General features: G+C 40.5%; 1 protein-coding gene and 1 long non-coding RNA gene across 2 annotated transcripts in view; both read right to left on the bottom strand.

Moving 5' to 3' along the window:
• Positions 1 to 8,335, bottom strand: part of LOC114861868 (NLR family CARD domain-containing protein 3-like) — a 34,910-nt gene extending 26,575 nt beyond the window's left edge. The window contains 6 exon segments of the mRNA XM_029161538.3: positions 967 to 1,086; positions 1,194 to 1,313; positions 1,421 to 1,540; positions 2,840 to 2,959; positions 3,241 to 3,371; positions 8,269 to 8,335. Coding sequence (XP_029017371.3) covers positions 967 to 1,086; positions 1,194 to 1,313; positions 1,421 to 1,540; positions 2,840 to 2,959; positions 3,241 to 3,368 — 608 coding nt within the window. The 5' untranslated portion in view covers positions 3,369 to 3,371; positions 8,269 to 8,335.
• A 4,618-nt stretch (positions 8,336 to 12,953) lies between these two features.
• Positions 12,954 to 13,960, bottom strand: LOC129604653 (uncharacterized). Its single transcript, XR_008695723.1, has 3 exons — positions 13,683 to 13,960; positions 13,421 to 13,577; positions 12,954 to 13,314 (listed from the first exon to the last, which is right to left on the bottom strand). It is a non-coding gene; the product is annotated as an uncharacterized LOC129604653 (long non-coding RNA).
• Between the last annotated feature and the right edge of the window lie 3,235 nt (positions 13,961 to 17,195).

The following is a 17,195-nucleotide window of genomic DNA, read 5'->3' as shown; positions in this document are numbered from 1 at the left end:
CATTACTCACTACTTAAGCACCACCTCTCACCCCAGCACCCTGCCTGATTGTCTACGAGCATTAGCCAGCAATCCAGCGTTTGTATCTGTATCTTGAAGACCGTGAATGATCCTGCTTCTCCTGACCTTGACTCTTGCCTTGCCTATGATCCTGTCCTGCCGTAAGTTGACCCCAGCCCGTCTTGTGACCACCGATTGTCTAATCCCTGCCTGTACCGTAACTGCTTCCTCTGTGTACCGACCTTTGCCTGCCTGACCACGAGAACCAGTAAACTGCATTACCACCCAGTCTTGTCTCCGCTGTTGCATGTGGGTCCGCTACCTAGAGCGCCGTGACAATCAGAGGACATTCACTAACAGCAAGACAACACAGACCCACTGTTACAAGGTAGTCATGTGTTGCCTTGAGTTTCACAATTGTCAGCAAAATTCTTATTCTCTCCTGACATGAAATGTGATTACAGAATATTTGTACGAGACAATGAGTGGGTATTTTGGTTAGTTATTGATTCATTATTTCATTCATTTTTGCATTTATTTTATTTTTTTTCATATAATTAGAATGGCTCTCTTACTCAAGGACACAGTTAGTATTCTGGTGGACCCTACCAACTGAGCCACCAAGTCACCAAAACGCATAGGAGTGCAAGAAAGTGCGGAACAAATTGTTGTTTACCTTATTTTTTGTTCTGAGGTATTGGTAAAGCACTTGTTTGTAATGGCAGACGGCACTGTAGTAAGTAAAGGGAGGCATGCAAAGGTGGTGAGAAATGTGAGGAAAAAATACTTGCTACGATTGGTTCGATAAAAGTTCATGACTATACTGTATGCTAATGGAATATAAAACCTGAAAGGTGTAACAGCTGGCAGCAAAACGCATCTAGCTGTGTACTGAATAGCAGTCAGTATTAGACCGAGTTGAATCATGGACAATAAATTCTTTCTTTTTAACCTTTTTAACCTTACTTTAAGTCTGAGGCTCCAGGTCCATTACTGAACTCCCAAGGCTCTTCTTTGGACCAGTCACTCTTCATAGACAGACAGCTGGGTCCTGGAGGTTCTGCTCTTTGCCTGTGGTTCTGACCTCTGCAAACACAAACATGTTTTCATTGATATCACATCAGTTACTGATCAATTCTCTGATCAAAGGACCCCCCCCCCCCCAACAACCCACAGTAAAAACTAGCTCTTACTTTAAGTCTGAGGCTCCAGGTCCATTACTGAACTCCCAAGGCTCTTCTTTGGACCAGTCACTCTTCATAGACAGACAGCTGGGTCCTGGAGGTTCTGCTCTTTGCCTGTGGTTCTGACCTCTGCAAACACAAACATGTTTTCATTGATATCACATCAGTTACTGATCAATTCTCTGATCAAAGGACCCCCCCCCCCCCAACAACCCACAGTAAAAACTAGCTCTTACTTTAAGTCTGAGGCTCCAGGTCCATTACTGAACTCCACAGGCTCAACGTTGGACCAGTCACTCTTCATAGACAGACAGCTGGGTCCTGGAGGTTTTGCTCTTCGCCTGTGGTTCTGACCTCTGCAAACACAAACATGTTTTCATTGATATCACATCAGTTACTGATCAATTCTCTGATCAAAGTAATTTCTCTGGCTCTAAACACAAACAACTGCTGCTGCAGATCATCAGGATGTTTCATGCTTTGGATCAGAATCAAAATAGAAAGAGAAAAAAAGATAAAATAAATCAACCATCTCTTTTACTGGTTTGTCACATCCTTGTTCACAGTCCAATTCACATAGAAATGTCTACAGTTTATCATATATTTTCATAGATGAATCTACAAGATACAGATTTCTTTTTAACCATGAAGACTATCTTTGGATTTGCTCATCAGGTGAAGCTACACAAAGGTCAATAAGTGTTTGGACGATGTGTAAAAACGTAACACTTAACAAGTGGTATTCTAGGTTATGGATGGTAAAAACTTCCACTACAATGTTTCATGTTGTGATCAGAGTTTTCTTTTTATTAACTGTTGGCATTTACTTTTCTTTCTGTCTGTCATGCTGCTGCTGTAAACACAAGAATTTTCCCTATTTTGGGGTTAATAAAGTTGTATCCTATCCTATGTGCATTGGACCTCTTACAGAAGTTGTGGAGAACTATGTTTATGAAGAAAGTCTGCCAGTTTTAGAACTGAAAAAGCTGGTAATGTGTCTGAACATGCTGGTAACACAGCACCTGGTTGTTTGAGTCGGCTGCCATGGCAGGTAAAGTAGTCTGGACCACAGCTCCCAGTAAGTCTAGTACATTCTACATTGTAACAAGAATGCATATGGCAGGACAGGAAGTGACAAATGTAAAACAGGAACTACAAAGCAGGCTAAAAACCAGAGTCCATGGCAGAAAACAGAACCTAAATATGAAAAACAAAACCAAAAGTGGCAAGAAAATAAAACAGGAAGTGGCAAAATAAAAGTCCAGGTTGTGACACAGAGGGACTTGAAGTACAACATCAGAAGGCACAAGGACAGTAACAGAAAGAGGCTGGAGCATCGCCTGGAGCAGAAAAATGTCAGTTATGTGTGAGGAGGATTAAAACACATCTCGGGGTATGGTGAGGCTGGAAATGGTCGCCCGGTCACAGGTGACTAAGCCTGGGCAAATGAGTTAAACCTGTTCTTTAATAGATTTGATTCTGCCCAACCCTCAGTCTCCAACCACAGCCCCCTTGTCACACCTCTCCAGACCAGGCGTCTACTCCCAGTAGCAGCTGTTTATACCTCAGCACCACGCAGTCCACTCTGCCCTTCCTCCGACTGCAACAAAGGAACCCCCCCCCCCAAACAACCCACAGTAAAAACTAGCTCTTACTTTAAGTCTGAGGCTCCAGGTCCATTACTGAACTCCCAAGGCTCTTCTTTGGACCAGTCACTCTTCATAGACAGACAGCTGGGTCCTGGAGGTTCTGCTCTTTGCTTGTGGTTCTGACCTCTGCAAACACAAACATGTTTTCATATCACATCAGTTACTGATCAATTCTCTGATCAAAGTAATTTCTCTGGCTCTAAACACAAACAACTGTTGCTGCAGATCATCAGGACGTTTCATACTTTCGATCAAAATCAAAATAGAAAGAGAAAAAAAGATAAAATAAATCAACCATCTCTTTTACTGGTTTGTCACATCCTTGTTCACAGTCCAATTCACATAGAAGTGTCTACAGTTTATCATATATTTTTATAAATGAATCTACAAGATACAGATAATCGTACTTTGTATTTGAGGCTCCAGGTTCAGAACTGAATGACAGAGGCTCAAATCTGGACCAGTCGTTCTTCATAGATACACATCTTGATCCTGGAGACTCTGCTTCATCCCTCTCCTCCACAATAAGACTCATCTTCTGAAAAAGCCACAGATCCAGAGCTAAACACCTGCTGTCACTTGTATTAAAGTGAAACTTAGTCTAGGATCTCACACAATGACGTTGTGCCTTTGTTTAAAAGGAGTCTGGTGTTGGACTCAATTTTGAGTTTCATGTTGTGGCTTTAAAGTCACTGACTCATGTTGAAAAGTTTGCTTCTCTCTTGTTTTTTAATACAGCCACTGTGCTCACAGGATGCTTTGGCTGCTCCGAGTCTGTCGGATGTCACAGGAGTCACTGAGGCTGAAACAGGAGCACAAGATTGTGACTATGGCAATCATAACATGGTGAGTTCAACAACAATAGCCACGCACCTGTAGTAATTCTTGCCAAAATTCAATGTTAAATATTGTATTGGAATTCATAAATGTAAAATTATATGATTTACGGCGGAGTTAGAACCAGAGGAAACATTTCAGGGTTTATGTACGCTGCTACCTGCAAGACCCTAGAAGAATCCTTTTCATGAAGCTCTTCATGAACTGAAGGAACAGTTCTCGGCTTTTGAATAAAGAATAAGCAAAAGTTGAAATTTCTTACATTCAGTAAGGCTGTAGCAAAGGGGCAGAAAATCTCTGTAATGCTTGGGCCCTGTTGTCAGGCAGACATGGTCATGTGATTCTAAATGGTATGTTACCCATCTGTTAGAGTTAACCTTCTGGATGCTTGCTTTTATTATTCCTATGAAGGTTGAGGACCTACCCCAATGGATGCTCCTAATTGGTTGTCAGGGTTTGTGAGCTTGAAAACGTTGCAACCCAAGTAAGGTTCTCTGTGACTGGGAGTTTAAGTTGGCAATAAAGGCTTTTCTATTGAACAGGAATATCTCTTTCACACATATGGTGTTGAGACATAGTTCAAACATGGTGGGAAGTCTTTGGAATGAAGCATTTTAAAGAATGTACTCTCATCAACTAGCTTATGTACCTTGCCTAAACAAATGTTGCCAACTGTCATGCATTCGAAATCTAGTTTCGGGGCATATGGCGCATGGTTGTTCCATCCTGAAGATTTCATTTTGGATTTGCAAGCTACTGTCCCTATGTTTCCTGAAAAGGTAGTGAGACATTGGATAGGTCAAAAAACTCATATCTAGTCAAAGGTCTATTATTCTGCTCATGTAAGATCACATACACCTTTCTCTTTATCTCTTTATCTACCAGGCTCTCTATCTCTCTGGTCTTTCATTAGGCCTGTAGCCACCAGTTTATAGCGAACAAGAAATCTAACGAAGTCTGCGTGTTAGAGCTGTTGTCATATAAAGGAGCAGGACCAAAGACACATTGTATACATCGGTCACACAGTTGCTGTCCGATGGGTAGTGGTGTGAGGTGAGGCCCTGCCTACCCTGACCGCACGTCACTAGTGTGATCTCATCCTTTTCTGGAGGTTGATGTGACTTAGCAGCAGGTGGAGGTGACCCAGGTTGGCTAAACATACTGTATTAGTGCTGACAGGAGAGTACTTTGCTTTGTTGACGCTTGTGGCGTATGCAGAGCATGCCTATTCCTATTCTGAGTTTAGCTGTCTGACCGTGAATCTTTTAATTAAAATCACTTCAAGATTTTGGTTGAATCCAAATTCATTAATTACCAATACTTTATTATAATAATAATAATTTTCTGAAATCCAAGCTGACTTTCTCCAAACATACGTTAAACACGTATTTCGCTCATTTCTCTACATTTGTCGCAGAAAGAGGTGACACGAAGCACAGAGAAATAAACTAATCACAGGACGATCAACCCGATCCTCTCAGATCTCTGATTTAGAAAAGACTTTAGCTGGTGGGTGTCTGTCCTGTGACCAGACTCTGAACCACACCAGAGGAGCTGCAGGTGGAAAAAACAGCTTTAAATCTGGTGGGGAAATCAAACTGTTAAAACGTACGCAAACTGTACATGGACCCTCATTGATTCCCTTGGGGAAATTGTGTTCTCTGCATCTGACCTGTTCCCTTCCTGCAGGTGAGCAGCCGCATATGGGGTGCACTCCAGAAGCTAGTGTGAAGTTTCCCACACAAAGACCTGGTGGGATCATCTGGGTTTGAACCTGGTACCTTCTGCTACTTCCTGATGTGAATATTTTAAAAACATGATATATAAATAAAGTATAAATATCTATTGTTGATTGGTTATTTATGGAGACTGAAAACATATAAACATAATTCAAAATGTTACAGTTACAGTAATACTTTATTGCTATTGCTTATGCAATAAGGCACCAACTACTTCCACACAGCCACAGGTGGATCAGTTGGTAAAGCTTTAGTCTGAGAAGCAGAAGATGATCAGTTCAAGCCCAGTTTACCCAATCAGAAAACATACATACACATAGTGTATGTTTAAGCATATGTGTGTTTATTTATATATGTTATGTTTATTTAAAAAAAACACAACCATTTGAAATTCTCTTTTCCATATATATAATACTTAAAACTATAAATGTGTTTTATTAAGGGAAGAAAAATCATTTTTTAGGGAAAACAACTATTTAACTATTTAACCAACTCAGTTTTCATCATCAATATTCCAGCAGAGCAAAAGACATATCTAGCAAATGTGTAACCCATTCTCATTGAGTTCCCCACCCTTTAGGTAAACAGTTAACACTCCATTATTTCAGCTTTGGTGAATAGAAACCATCCATTCATAATTATTAGCAACTACCTTGACCAGTATGAAATCACCATAGCACCTGTTTGACACTCCTTCACACAAATCTTGAGTTTGCTATTGGTATCAGGCCTTAAAAAAGCTGCCACATCTGTGTTGTTCTTTACCAGCATGTATGGAGGAGGTCTAAGGCAGTAATAAGTCTGCAATGTATACCATTCTTTAGTTTTAAGCAACTGTTTGCAAAACAATGTTTACATGTTTTTTAACACTATAATGTACGACCCCACCCGAACATCGCAGTAGCGGAAAAATGATTCTGCCTCATTCAATGGTGGTTGAACCCATCCCTGAAACATAGCATCCAACTCACAGACAGGCCAATAATGCTGCTTGGTAATGATGTGTCATTTGTGAAGGTTATGATCTAATCTTTTATATGACTCGGGAGTCCTTTCAGTGAATGATTAATTTTAATGAAGTACCTTCTCTTGCCACATGGCAGCAGCTGCTTAAGCTCAGTCAGTAGGACAGGAAAAAGAAATAATTTGTTCAGAAATTACTTAACCAAGCATCTGTCCTCCTGGATTAGTTCTTTTGTCACGTGACAGCCAGGCTGCTCTGGTCTGTAAAGCAGCAAGCACTCAGTTCGTTCTTGATTTGTTCATATGGATCCTTACGGATCATTCTTTCGTTCTTTTGTCACGTGACAGCTGTACATCAGATATGGGGCTGTGTCGATATGAACGATGTCTGATTTCTGACGTTTATTTTTCACCTGGCAGCCAACATACATTTACAGGCTCTTTAGCGAGTAGCAACACTTCAGTACGTTCATGATTATTTCATACGGGTCCTTACGGAACGTTCATTCGTTCATCACCATGTGACTGCTACCAAGCAACTGTCGCACTGTAAAACTACGATTGATGGATGGATGAAAGATGCGGGACATAAGTCACATTAATGTGGTACGTTTTTGCTAGGTTTTCACAGGGTTTTAATTGCTTGTGGCATTTTAGTATATGGTGTTTGAGAACCGTGACCATTATTGCAACACCCACCGCGCCACCTGCTGGATATTAACGAAATGAACAAATGAATTGCTTCAGTTCTGAACTTGCATTTACTTTTTTTTCGCTTTTGTTGCAATGCTAGATGAACAGTGTAACTGAAAACAAGGCCAAAACAAGCAGCTCATTGAATCAATCAGCAGTGCTGCTGATGTGATTGACAGAGGGCCAACCAGCTACGAATGAAAACAGTTTCTGGTGATTTGCGGGTCAATCAAAACAAAATTAAAACCGGATGAATGGCAGTGTCAAAACTATCGTATATTGGCTCTGTGATATCGTAGATCATACAGACCCCAAAAATATCGTATTAATATGATAATTATTGATGCAATCCACGTCTGGACTGAGGTAACCTCAGCTGCTGAAACCAAACAAATCAGTTAAGTAAAAAATGGTCAAAAAATAAATAAATAGGGATGTACATTCATAACTAAACATCTGCTGTACTGTGGTTTACCTGTGAAAGTAATATTTATACTAGTATAGTATAATAGTGCTAAGGTTTGTGCACACACTCATACAAAAAATGCATATATCATTAACATAAACATAAGCATTATTATACATAATCTTATAATACTTAATATTTGCCATGACATACAATACCACAATTTCCATATTCACACATTGATATTGGTAGTGATAATTATCAGTAATACTTACAGTTGGGTTTAGAAAGCCTGTTTATCAGCTCAGGTGTTGAGTGTCCCACTTCAAGGTTAGTAAAGCTGTAGCTTAACATTGTTCACCCAAAGGGTGAGGCAGACGTTGGTGCATGAACAATGCCACTTGTGATGGGGTGATGGGAGGAGCTACACTACGCCCATCCAACAAGCAGAGGAAAGAACTCTAGCAGCCAGGGAGCCCACACACCTTCAGTTCCAGGAGGGCAGGTGTCACGACCCAAGCCGCCCACACAGAGCCCCCCAGGCAGAGCTGCAGCAGCCACAGAGACAGCACCCGGGCCAGAGTGGGCCACCGGGGGTCAACGCTGTCCGCCCCATGAGAACCAGGGGCAAACACTCCCGCCCAGTGGGAGAGTCAGTCCGAGAGAGTGGCGCGTTAATGTTTCTGCATTAACACTAATTTTTTAAATTGAGTCCGCTACGGTACCGTATATCTGGTAACACTGTTATCGGTGTTATAGTTTGGACAGAAGTGGAAGTAATGTTGTTAGACACTTACCTCCTCAGCTTCACTTTTCCTGCTTCTGCTTTGTTTGCTCTGTATGGTGTCTGAAACCACTGAACAGCTTCTCTACCTAGATCACTTGATCCCTGAGGCTCCACCACACCCCTTCCCATCTGTTTACGGGAAACCAGGTGACTGGGAATCATTGATTCTGTAGAGCTGATGTGTTATAATGTTGTTCTTTTCTCTCCTACTGTTAGTTGCATTTGTGTTTGTAAGGAGCACCTGTAGGAAGCTATACATGTGCTTAAATACTGGAAAATTATGAAATAAAGAGACTTTACTTTTTCCTTCCTTTTTCCGAAGTGATCTTTGCTGTAACTTTTATTTATTTGTACATCTTATTAATTTACCTAATATCACATATTTGTTCAATTTTCCATTTTCAGTGTTATTACCGTACATTTACTGTGGCTCTGTACAGATTACACTTTTTCAATAAACACATATACAAAACCACAAACTACCAAATTTGTCTTTATCTCCAATATAAGTGTCCAGCTCAAAAACAAAGTTTGTTTATACTGTAATTTCATTCACTAAACACTGACACAAACGTACTATCTGATATCATGTAGTATCAGAGAACAGATTCAACTAACATTTAACTAACTGTTGATAGTTTACATTTCCTACAAGACCTCGTAAGCAAAAGCATTAATTGTTGTAAAATTGAGCTGGATGAACAAATGTACACATTGACACTTTATTAAGGGTGGGCCATTTGTCTCAAAATGATATTATGATATTTCAACCTCTTCTCTCCCTCTACTCTCTCTGTTGTTTAGACCGTTCACCTTTTAAGTCTCAAAGGAACACAGCTGTTACCAAGCAAACCCAGGCGACAAGTACAAACAGGAGAAAAACACACATGCCTTAAGGGAGTGGAATGTGGAAATGTGGAAATGTGGAAAACTATCCTGCTAGAGGAACTGACGAAAGCAAGATGTTTAGCGTGGATGAATAAATGAATGAAAGCAAAAATAAATATTTGGAGAATTAAAAGGAAATCCAGAATTAAAAAAAATAATTCTAAAATACACAACATCTACTTACAAAACAACAATTTAATTATTGTGATGAATAAATCTATATTTGTTTGTTTCTACATTTTCAGTTATTTACTTTAGAATTTATTATCTCCTTAAGATTGGTTGATTTATAAATTATTAAGTTGCTAGGATTTTTAATGTGTCCCATAACTGCAGAGTAGAGCCGGTTCGTCGACCTCAGGTTTTACCAGACGAAGAAGTCTGCATGAGTCAGCTCTGCACTGACAGGTCTGACTACTTTCTAAGGAGTCGTATAAAGGTTCTGTATTCACCAAGTCTTATCATAGACACAAAATGACCTATCTTTAACGCTAGGACTACTGGGTTTTCTAAATATACCAGTTCCAACTACAATGTGTTCAAATGATCTGCTCAGCTAGCTGACACCCTAAATCATCTGTGAACAGCTGATTTTGTTCGTAAAGAGGGCCATCACTGACGCACTAAAGGTGGTGGGTTGCATGGGCTCACTGACCCTGCTCCTGCCTGCAAGGCTACACAGTTCCTTTGAGTCTATGAGTGACATCCACTGTTACAATGTTCCACCGCTATGTGCTTGGATTTAAACGTGTCATTGTTGCGGTCTCACCGAAGGAAGCAATAAAAGACATCAACAATACAATAAGACAGTTTCAGATCTTTATCAAATGTGGCGAAGCTTTGTTTATTTACAAAAAAACTAGTTCAAATATTGTTTGCACTGTAACGTAACCAAAAATTACAGAAAAGATGATAGTACACCTATCAAGTTTTAATAAATGTGCAATAAAAAATATAAACCAAAAGCGCTTGAAAGCGTTTCCTTTTTATATTCCGTTTCCGTTCGTTATTCAGATACCACATGTAAATGCATATGCTAAAAATTACAGAAAATTTGACAACACACCCATTAACTTTTAACAAATGTGCAATAAAAATATATACTTGAAAGCATTTTCGTTTTATATTCCATTTATTTCGTTATTACTCCTTTCACCTGTACCACAAGTCATTGCAGAGCTACAGTCATGTTCCTATGAAGTTAACCAGCTGTTTATTTTGTTATTTCCTCTTTCATGGCCGTCTGGTAAATGAAAGTGGGCGTGGCCATCCACGTCCCAGAGCAAGGACACTGGGGGAAGGGGAAACACGCATCAACATGCAGGACAAAGATCTACGTTTCTCTGCCTGCTACAGCCTCGGCTGCTTTGGGTTGTTAGTCTCCCTTTCACCTGTACCATATGAAATGTGTTCCTACGAAGTTGATCAGCCGCTTTCAGAATCAGAATCGTTTTTATTCCCCAGGTTTGAACAGGGCAAACATTATTTTTATTTAGAAAAAAAAAAATCCCATACGGTTTGCACTGTAACGTCACCAAAAATTACGAAAAAAACGACAGTACAGTATTAATAAATGTGCAATAAAAATATAAATGCTTGAAAGCGTTTCCGTTTTATATTCCGTTTCTTTCTTTATTTCCCTTTCACCTGTATCACATAAAGTCATTGCAGAGCTAGAGCCATGTTCCCAAGAGGTTCACCAACCGCTTTCAGCGGTGACACACGCATGGACGTTGTTCTGCCCGCTTTCTGTCACAATGGCACAACGGTGGAAGGACCCAAATGCACAGCGAAACTTGAGTAAAAGATTGCTTTAATAGGAACATAGTCAGGCAGGCAGTGGTCATACACAGGTTGGCAAAAACGATATCTGACAGGGCTTGGGCAAAAGACGTGGTCAAAAACAGGCAGAGGTTATACACGCTAGGCAGGGTTATCATAGGCTGGGCAAGAATCAAAAAGGTATTACCAAACAAGGTCATGCACGGAAACTGGAAACTCGACAACGCTGGACGGCTGGTCATGGAATGAACTCAGACAATCTGGCAAGGTGCTGGGGTGAGAGGTGGTGCTTAAGTACTGAACTACTGATTACTGAATTACGTGCAGGTGGGGTTAACAAGGACCGGAAGTAAAACTAGACTGACTGGATATGGGAGCTAAACAGGAAATGATTACAAAATAAAACCGGAACTGGCTAGATAGTGGAGTAATTGACTGAGGTTGTGACACTTTCATGTAGACACAAAACTCGTCAAAGCAAAATAGCTCGGTGCAGCATTTGCAATTGCATGTTGTATATGAATAACGAAATAAACAAAATGTGAAGCAAAATGCTTTGAAGAGTATTGTGTCTACATGAAAGCGGCTGTTCAACTTTGTCAACATGTGGCACCAGTATGGTGGAGGAATTTATGGAGGAATAACGGGCCAAAGCAACAGGCTGAAAGAGGAGGCTGTAGCAGAGGAACACAGGTCTTTGTCCTGTATGTTGATGCGCCCAGCCCCCACAGTCAGCGCTTACCTTTGCTACGGGACTGATAGCCCCGCCCACTTTTATTTATCAGATAAATATGAAAGTGGGAATAACGAAATAGACGGAATGTAAAGTAAAACGCTTTGAAGAGTTTTGTTTACATCAAAGCGGGCAAATCACATGTTAACGTTTTAATTTTTAAATAAATAAACAAAAAAATAAACAAATAAATAAAATAAAATAAAATTAAAATGTTTTCCCTGTTCAAATCTGGGGAATAAAAGCGATTCTGAAAGCGGCTGGTCAACTTTGTAGGAACACATTTTATATGGTACAGGTGAAAGGGAGCCCAACGCAGCCGAGGCTGTAGCAGGCAGAGAAACGCAGATCTTTGTCCTGCATGTTGATTCGTGTTTCACCTTCCCCCCAGTGTCACTGCTCTGGGACGTGGATGGCCACGCCCACTTTCATTCACCAGACGGACATGAAAGAGGGAATAACGAAATAAACAGCTGGTTAACTTCGTAGGAACATGACTGTAACCTTGCAATGACGGAAGCATTTGCATTTACATGTTGTATATGAATAACGATATTCACAAAATCTACGTTTGAAAAAACTTTGAAGAGTTCTGTGTTTACATGAAAGCGGGCAGAACAACGTCCGTGTATGGCTCACTGCCAAAAGCGGCTGGTGAACCTCTTGGGAACATGGCTGTAGCTCTGGAATGACTTTATGTGGTACAGGTGAAAGGGAAAGTAACTAAATAAACGGAATATAAAACCGAAACGCGTTTTTGGTTTATATTATAATTTTAATTGCACATTTGTTAACACTAGATGGCTGTACTGTCGTCTTTTCTGTAATTTTTGGTAACGCTGCAGTGCAATAATGTGTGAACTTTAGTTTTTTTGTAAATAAGGAAAGCAGCAAAACTGTCTTATTGTGTTGATGTTTTTTATTGCTTCCTTCGGTGAGACCGCAACAATTATACTCGCCCTTTCACGTTGTACACTGTTAAACATTTCAGAGGGTTTGTAGTAGGGCTGTAACTCAAATATACAGTAATCATTACTGTATTTTAAATTTACAGTAATTGGTACCGTAAATCCCTCGATTACCTGTGTATTACTGTATTCCCATGACTTTAAATTAATACTTTATTAATTAATGAATTATATGCATTTATATCTATTAAACCTATAATAATGATAATAATAATATACTGTAAATTTAAACTGAATACACAAGACCCAGTCGTTACAAAATACAAAATATGGAAGTTTATTTAAAACATTGAAAATTATATTAATTAGGACTGAACTGTTTGAAAATACAATATTGTATTTAAAACATTCAAGTACATACACCATTAAAACTTGCAAGGTACACCGTAACATGGCCTTTTAACAAAACTTACAATACAGTACAGTTAACATATTTCAGAAAAATCACTACTGAATGCATGTGACTGTTGATTCAACTATCAAGACAGAAATAACAATAATAATGGCTGTAACCAACTTCATAAAAACTTACTTAACTTACTAATCTCAGTTCTTCCACCTAAATTCAGTTAGATGACAAAGAAAGAATGACACTTTTGTTCTGTTGTCTGACCATCTCTCTGATCTCCACTCTGGTTTTAGTAGCACAAATCCTCTTGATTTATTCTAACAAGGACTCTATAAGCTAAATAAAATAGAAGTTAAGACAAATTCAGATATTCGACTTTCAGATACTATCAGGTCAGAAAAACACATAAATAATGGATGTAACCAACTTTATATGAACTTACTAATTTGGGCTCGTCCACTTCCAGTTAGATGATAAAAGAAGGATGACACTGTTGTTCTGTTGTCTTTCTCTTCACCATCTCTCTGGCCTCGCCTGGCTCACTCAAGTTTAAGCAGTGCATTTTGGGCCCATCCTCTGGATTTATTGACACAAGGACTCTATGAGCAAAATAAAATAAAGGACACGACAAATTCAGATCTCAATAAACTATCAGGTCAGAAATAACAATAATAATGGTAGTAACCACCTTCAGAAGAACTTACTAATCTGAGCTCTTCCACTTCCAGTTAGATGATGAAGGAAGGATGACACTGTGTTGTTCTGGTGTCTTTCTCTTCACCACTTCTCTGGTCTCTCCTGGCTCACTCCAGCAGTGCATTTTGTGCCATCCTCCAGATTTATTCACACAAGGAATCTATAAGCAAAATAAAATAAAGGATAAGAAGACAAATTCAATTCCCTTTCAACTATCAGCAGTGGTGGGTAAATACTGGTCAAAGTCAAGTGTTACAGTAGATACACAGCATTATTTCAGCCTCTATCACCAAACCATGCAACCATGTTACAAACGTTTGATACTGAGGCTAAATGGTGCTGAGTGGCTACTGTGACACTGGCTTTGAAGAATCGTTTCACCAGAAACGCTGCTGCCGCAGCAGGTCTGTCTATCAATCTAAAGTCTATCAAAAGTTATATATTTTTGCATATTCTACCGTGCAATAATAAACTCACTCACTGATGGCATAGTTCTTCACTCAGCAGCAAATAACTTTTGACAAAGCAAACTTCGAAGTCTACTGTTAGCAGTTAGCTAGCTGTAACACCGACCTCGATGCTTACCGCGTCACGAGCCTCTGTAACATTACTAACGTTACGTTACCGGTACTGAAGAATATTAGCTACAGCATGACCCAAATGCCTTAAAACAACAAGAGATAAATAGACAGATAATGATAGAGATGTGTCGCTAGCTTGGCTCACTTTCAGATGTTACTGTTACAGTGTGTTTTCTTATGCATTTACCTTTGCGATGTCGTAAACCCTTCTTCATCAATGTGAACTCCAACAGCAGCAGTCAAACCGAGGGAAGCATCACTTTCAACTCAGGAGTGGAAAAAGTGCATACGTTAGATGAAAGAACACCTGTTAGCGCCAAAAGTAAATACAGTGGTGCGCTGTAATTTCAAAAAATATGGTAAATCGCTGTATAAAATGTGTGATGTTATCAAAAAATCCCATGATGCACTGGAAACTACAGTTATATACTGAAAAAACGATATACAGTATTGTATTCTGTGATATAGGGTAAAATTCTGTTGAAATTACAGAAATGTCTAACACTGTAAATCCAAGCACATAGCGGTGGAACATTGTAACAGTGGATGTCACTTATAGACTCATAGGAACATGAGTTGGAACAAGGAGCAAGCCCATGTGCCCCCCCCCACAGAGTGCGTCGGTGATGGCCCTCTTTATTTAACAAAAGCGGCTCTTGGCAGGGTGCCAGCTGGAGCGTGCCGGACAAATGAACACCCAGACGTTGTTAGGGGTATATTTAAAAGTGTACGTCCTTTAGGTGTTCTAGTGTTAATTACAGATTTGACTTGTCATAAATGCATACAATAGTCTAGAGCAGTAGATTATTGTATGCGCAATAATACTGCTGTAGATTATTTAGAAGACAGCGAGTACTTCAGCACAGTCTGATATTCGCGGTTACTTGTATGAGTTCAGCCTCATACTCCTCCAGACGGTGAAGTGCTGTGTGCTGTTGGGGATATGCGAGGAGCACAAGGGAGATACCCATCCATCCATCCATTTTCTTAACCGCTTACTCCCTAGTGTGGGGTCACGGGGGTGCCGGAGCCTATCCCAGCTGGCTACGGGCGAGAGGCAGGGTACACCCTGGACGGGTCACCAGTCCATCACAGGACAACACATAGACAGACAACCATTCACTCACACACTCACACCTACGGGCAATGGAGAGAAGCCAATCAACCTAATGCACGTCTTTGGACTGTGGGAGGAAGCCGGAGAACCCGGAGAGAACCCACGCAAACACGGGGAGAACATGGAAACTCCACACAGAAGGGCACCAGGGCCGCCTCCGGGAATCAAACCCAGAACCTTCTTGCTGTGAGGCGACAGTGCTACCCACCGCACCACCGTGCTGCAGGGAGATACCAATTATGTCTATAATTTCGAATCACAAATGTGGTTATTAGCTCAAATATATATAACTATATGACAAATGTCTATAGTTTAATAAGTGAAACACTTAACTATTATTGATTTTATAATTATGAATTGAATTAATAATTACTTAATTTACGGGGCACCACCCTGTTTCCAGGGACCAATAACCAATTTGCGTGTTACCTGAGGTAAAAGGGGTGTGTGTGTGTGTGTGTGTGTGTGTGTGTGTGTGTGTGTGTGTGTGTGTGTGTGTGTGTGTGTGTGTGTGTGTGTGTGTGTGTGAGAGAGAGAGCATGTCTGAGCAGAGGCAAAGCATGTCTGAGAAATCCTAAACCATATCATTTCCAAGGTATTTCTCGGGTGAAAGAAAACAAAAGAAAAGAGGGATAGATGAGTGAAGAGAGGTGTGGTTAGAGTTTGTTGGTCAATTCATGAAAGAGTTGTTGGCTGGCAAGGCATTGTGGTGTCTTTATGAAGTGTACATGTCTGTGTCTGGTGTGGACTACAGTGTGTACATTCTCTCATTGCATGAGATCTATAAAGACATGGACCTGCTTCTAGCTTAATCTAACCACAATTTAAGTTGGTACTCCCAGGGTTGTGGTACCTGAAAGGGATGCATAACCGTGACGGTAGTGGACACAAGGCTTTCCTTGATAAGGCTTTAACAGAAACTCAATAAGTTGCTACTGACTCTGACCGGGAGGCTAACTTGCAGATGAGATTTCATTAGCCTACCTAGCTACCCGTACCTAAATTATCTTCTCTGATTGTCCTGGAGGGTCTCAGGAGGCTGCAAAATCATTGAGGAGAAGAATTAACTATGCGTGGGTTACAAATTGTTTAGGCTCATCCAGAGATCCAGCTATTTCTACCAGCTTGCTGATAAGATTTTTGGGACCTACAATAGATGCGGACTAGTACTCTTTATACATATCACGCTGTGGGATGGACTAGTCTACCCTCGCCTTTGGGAGCTGGGACTGCTCCCCCCTTTTGGTATGTGGATGTGTTTGACACAGGCTTGGTGCCTGGTCTAGGCCACCTATGTCTTTCGTACCTAGTGTAATAGGAAAAGATGCCTGGTTTAATCCACTAGTGGGGAGTCAGTGTTCAGTCAGACGTTCGATGGGTCAGGATGCTAAAAACTCTGGTGTCCGCTAAAGGTCTCCTAATGGGGCGTACAAGCATTTTCCATACCAGCTGGGCATATCTCACAACTCCCTGCATTGTGTTCCTACTTGTCTTACAGTGCATGGCGACATCAAATTGGATGCTGTCATGGAGATTATGCAGGAATAAGGACTGGAATGTACTGTCTTCTTCTAGACCTGGTGTATTCCGTCCTTGGAAGTAGGCCTTGCCGGATCAGAATATGGGGCATATTCTTCTCTTAAAGCTCGACAGAGTGAAGAGTAATGATCCCGAATGGCAGGCTCGAGTGTTTCCATGAAGACATAGACACTCTTAGGTGTGGTCTTCCAGATTAGCTTTAGTTTCTCACGAGCTGTTGCATGAGGGAGGTCCAATAATCAACTTCCCGCAGGTAGTCGTCTATGGTGGAATCATCGTTAATG

The sequence above is a fragment of the Betta splendens genome, chromosome 9, assembly GCF_900634795.4.
Source record: "Betta splendens chromosome 9, fBetSpl5.4, whole genome shotgun sequence".
Taxonomy (NCBI): Eukaryota; Metazoa; Chordata; class Actinopteri; order Anabantiformes; family Osphronemidae; genus Betta; species Betta splendens.
This window is presented reverse-complemented; position numbering and strand designations above follow the sequence as displayed.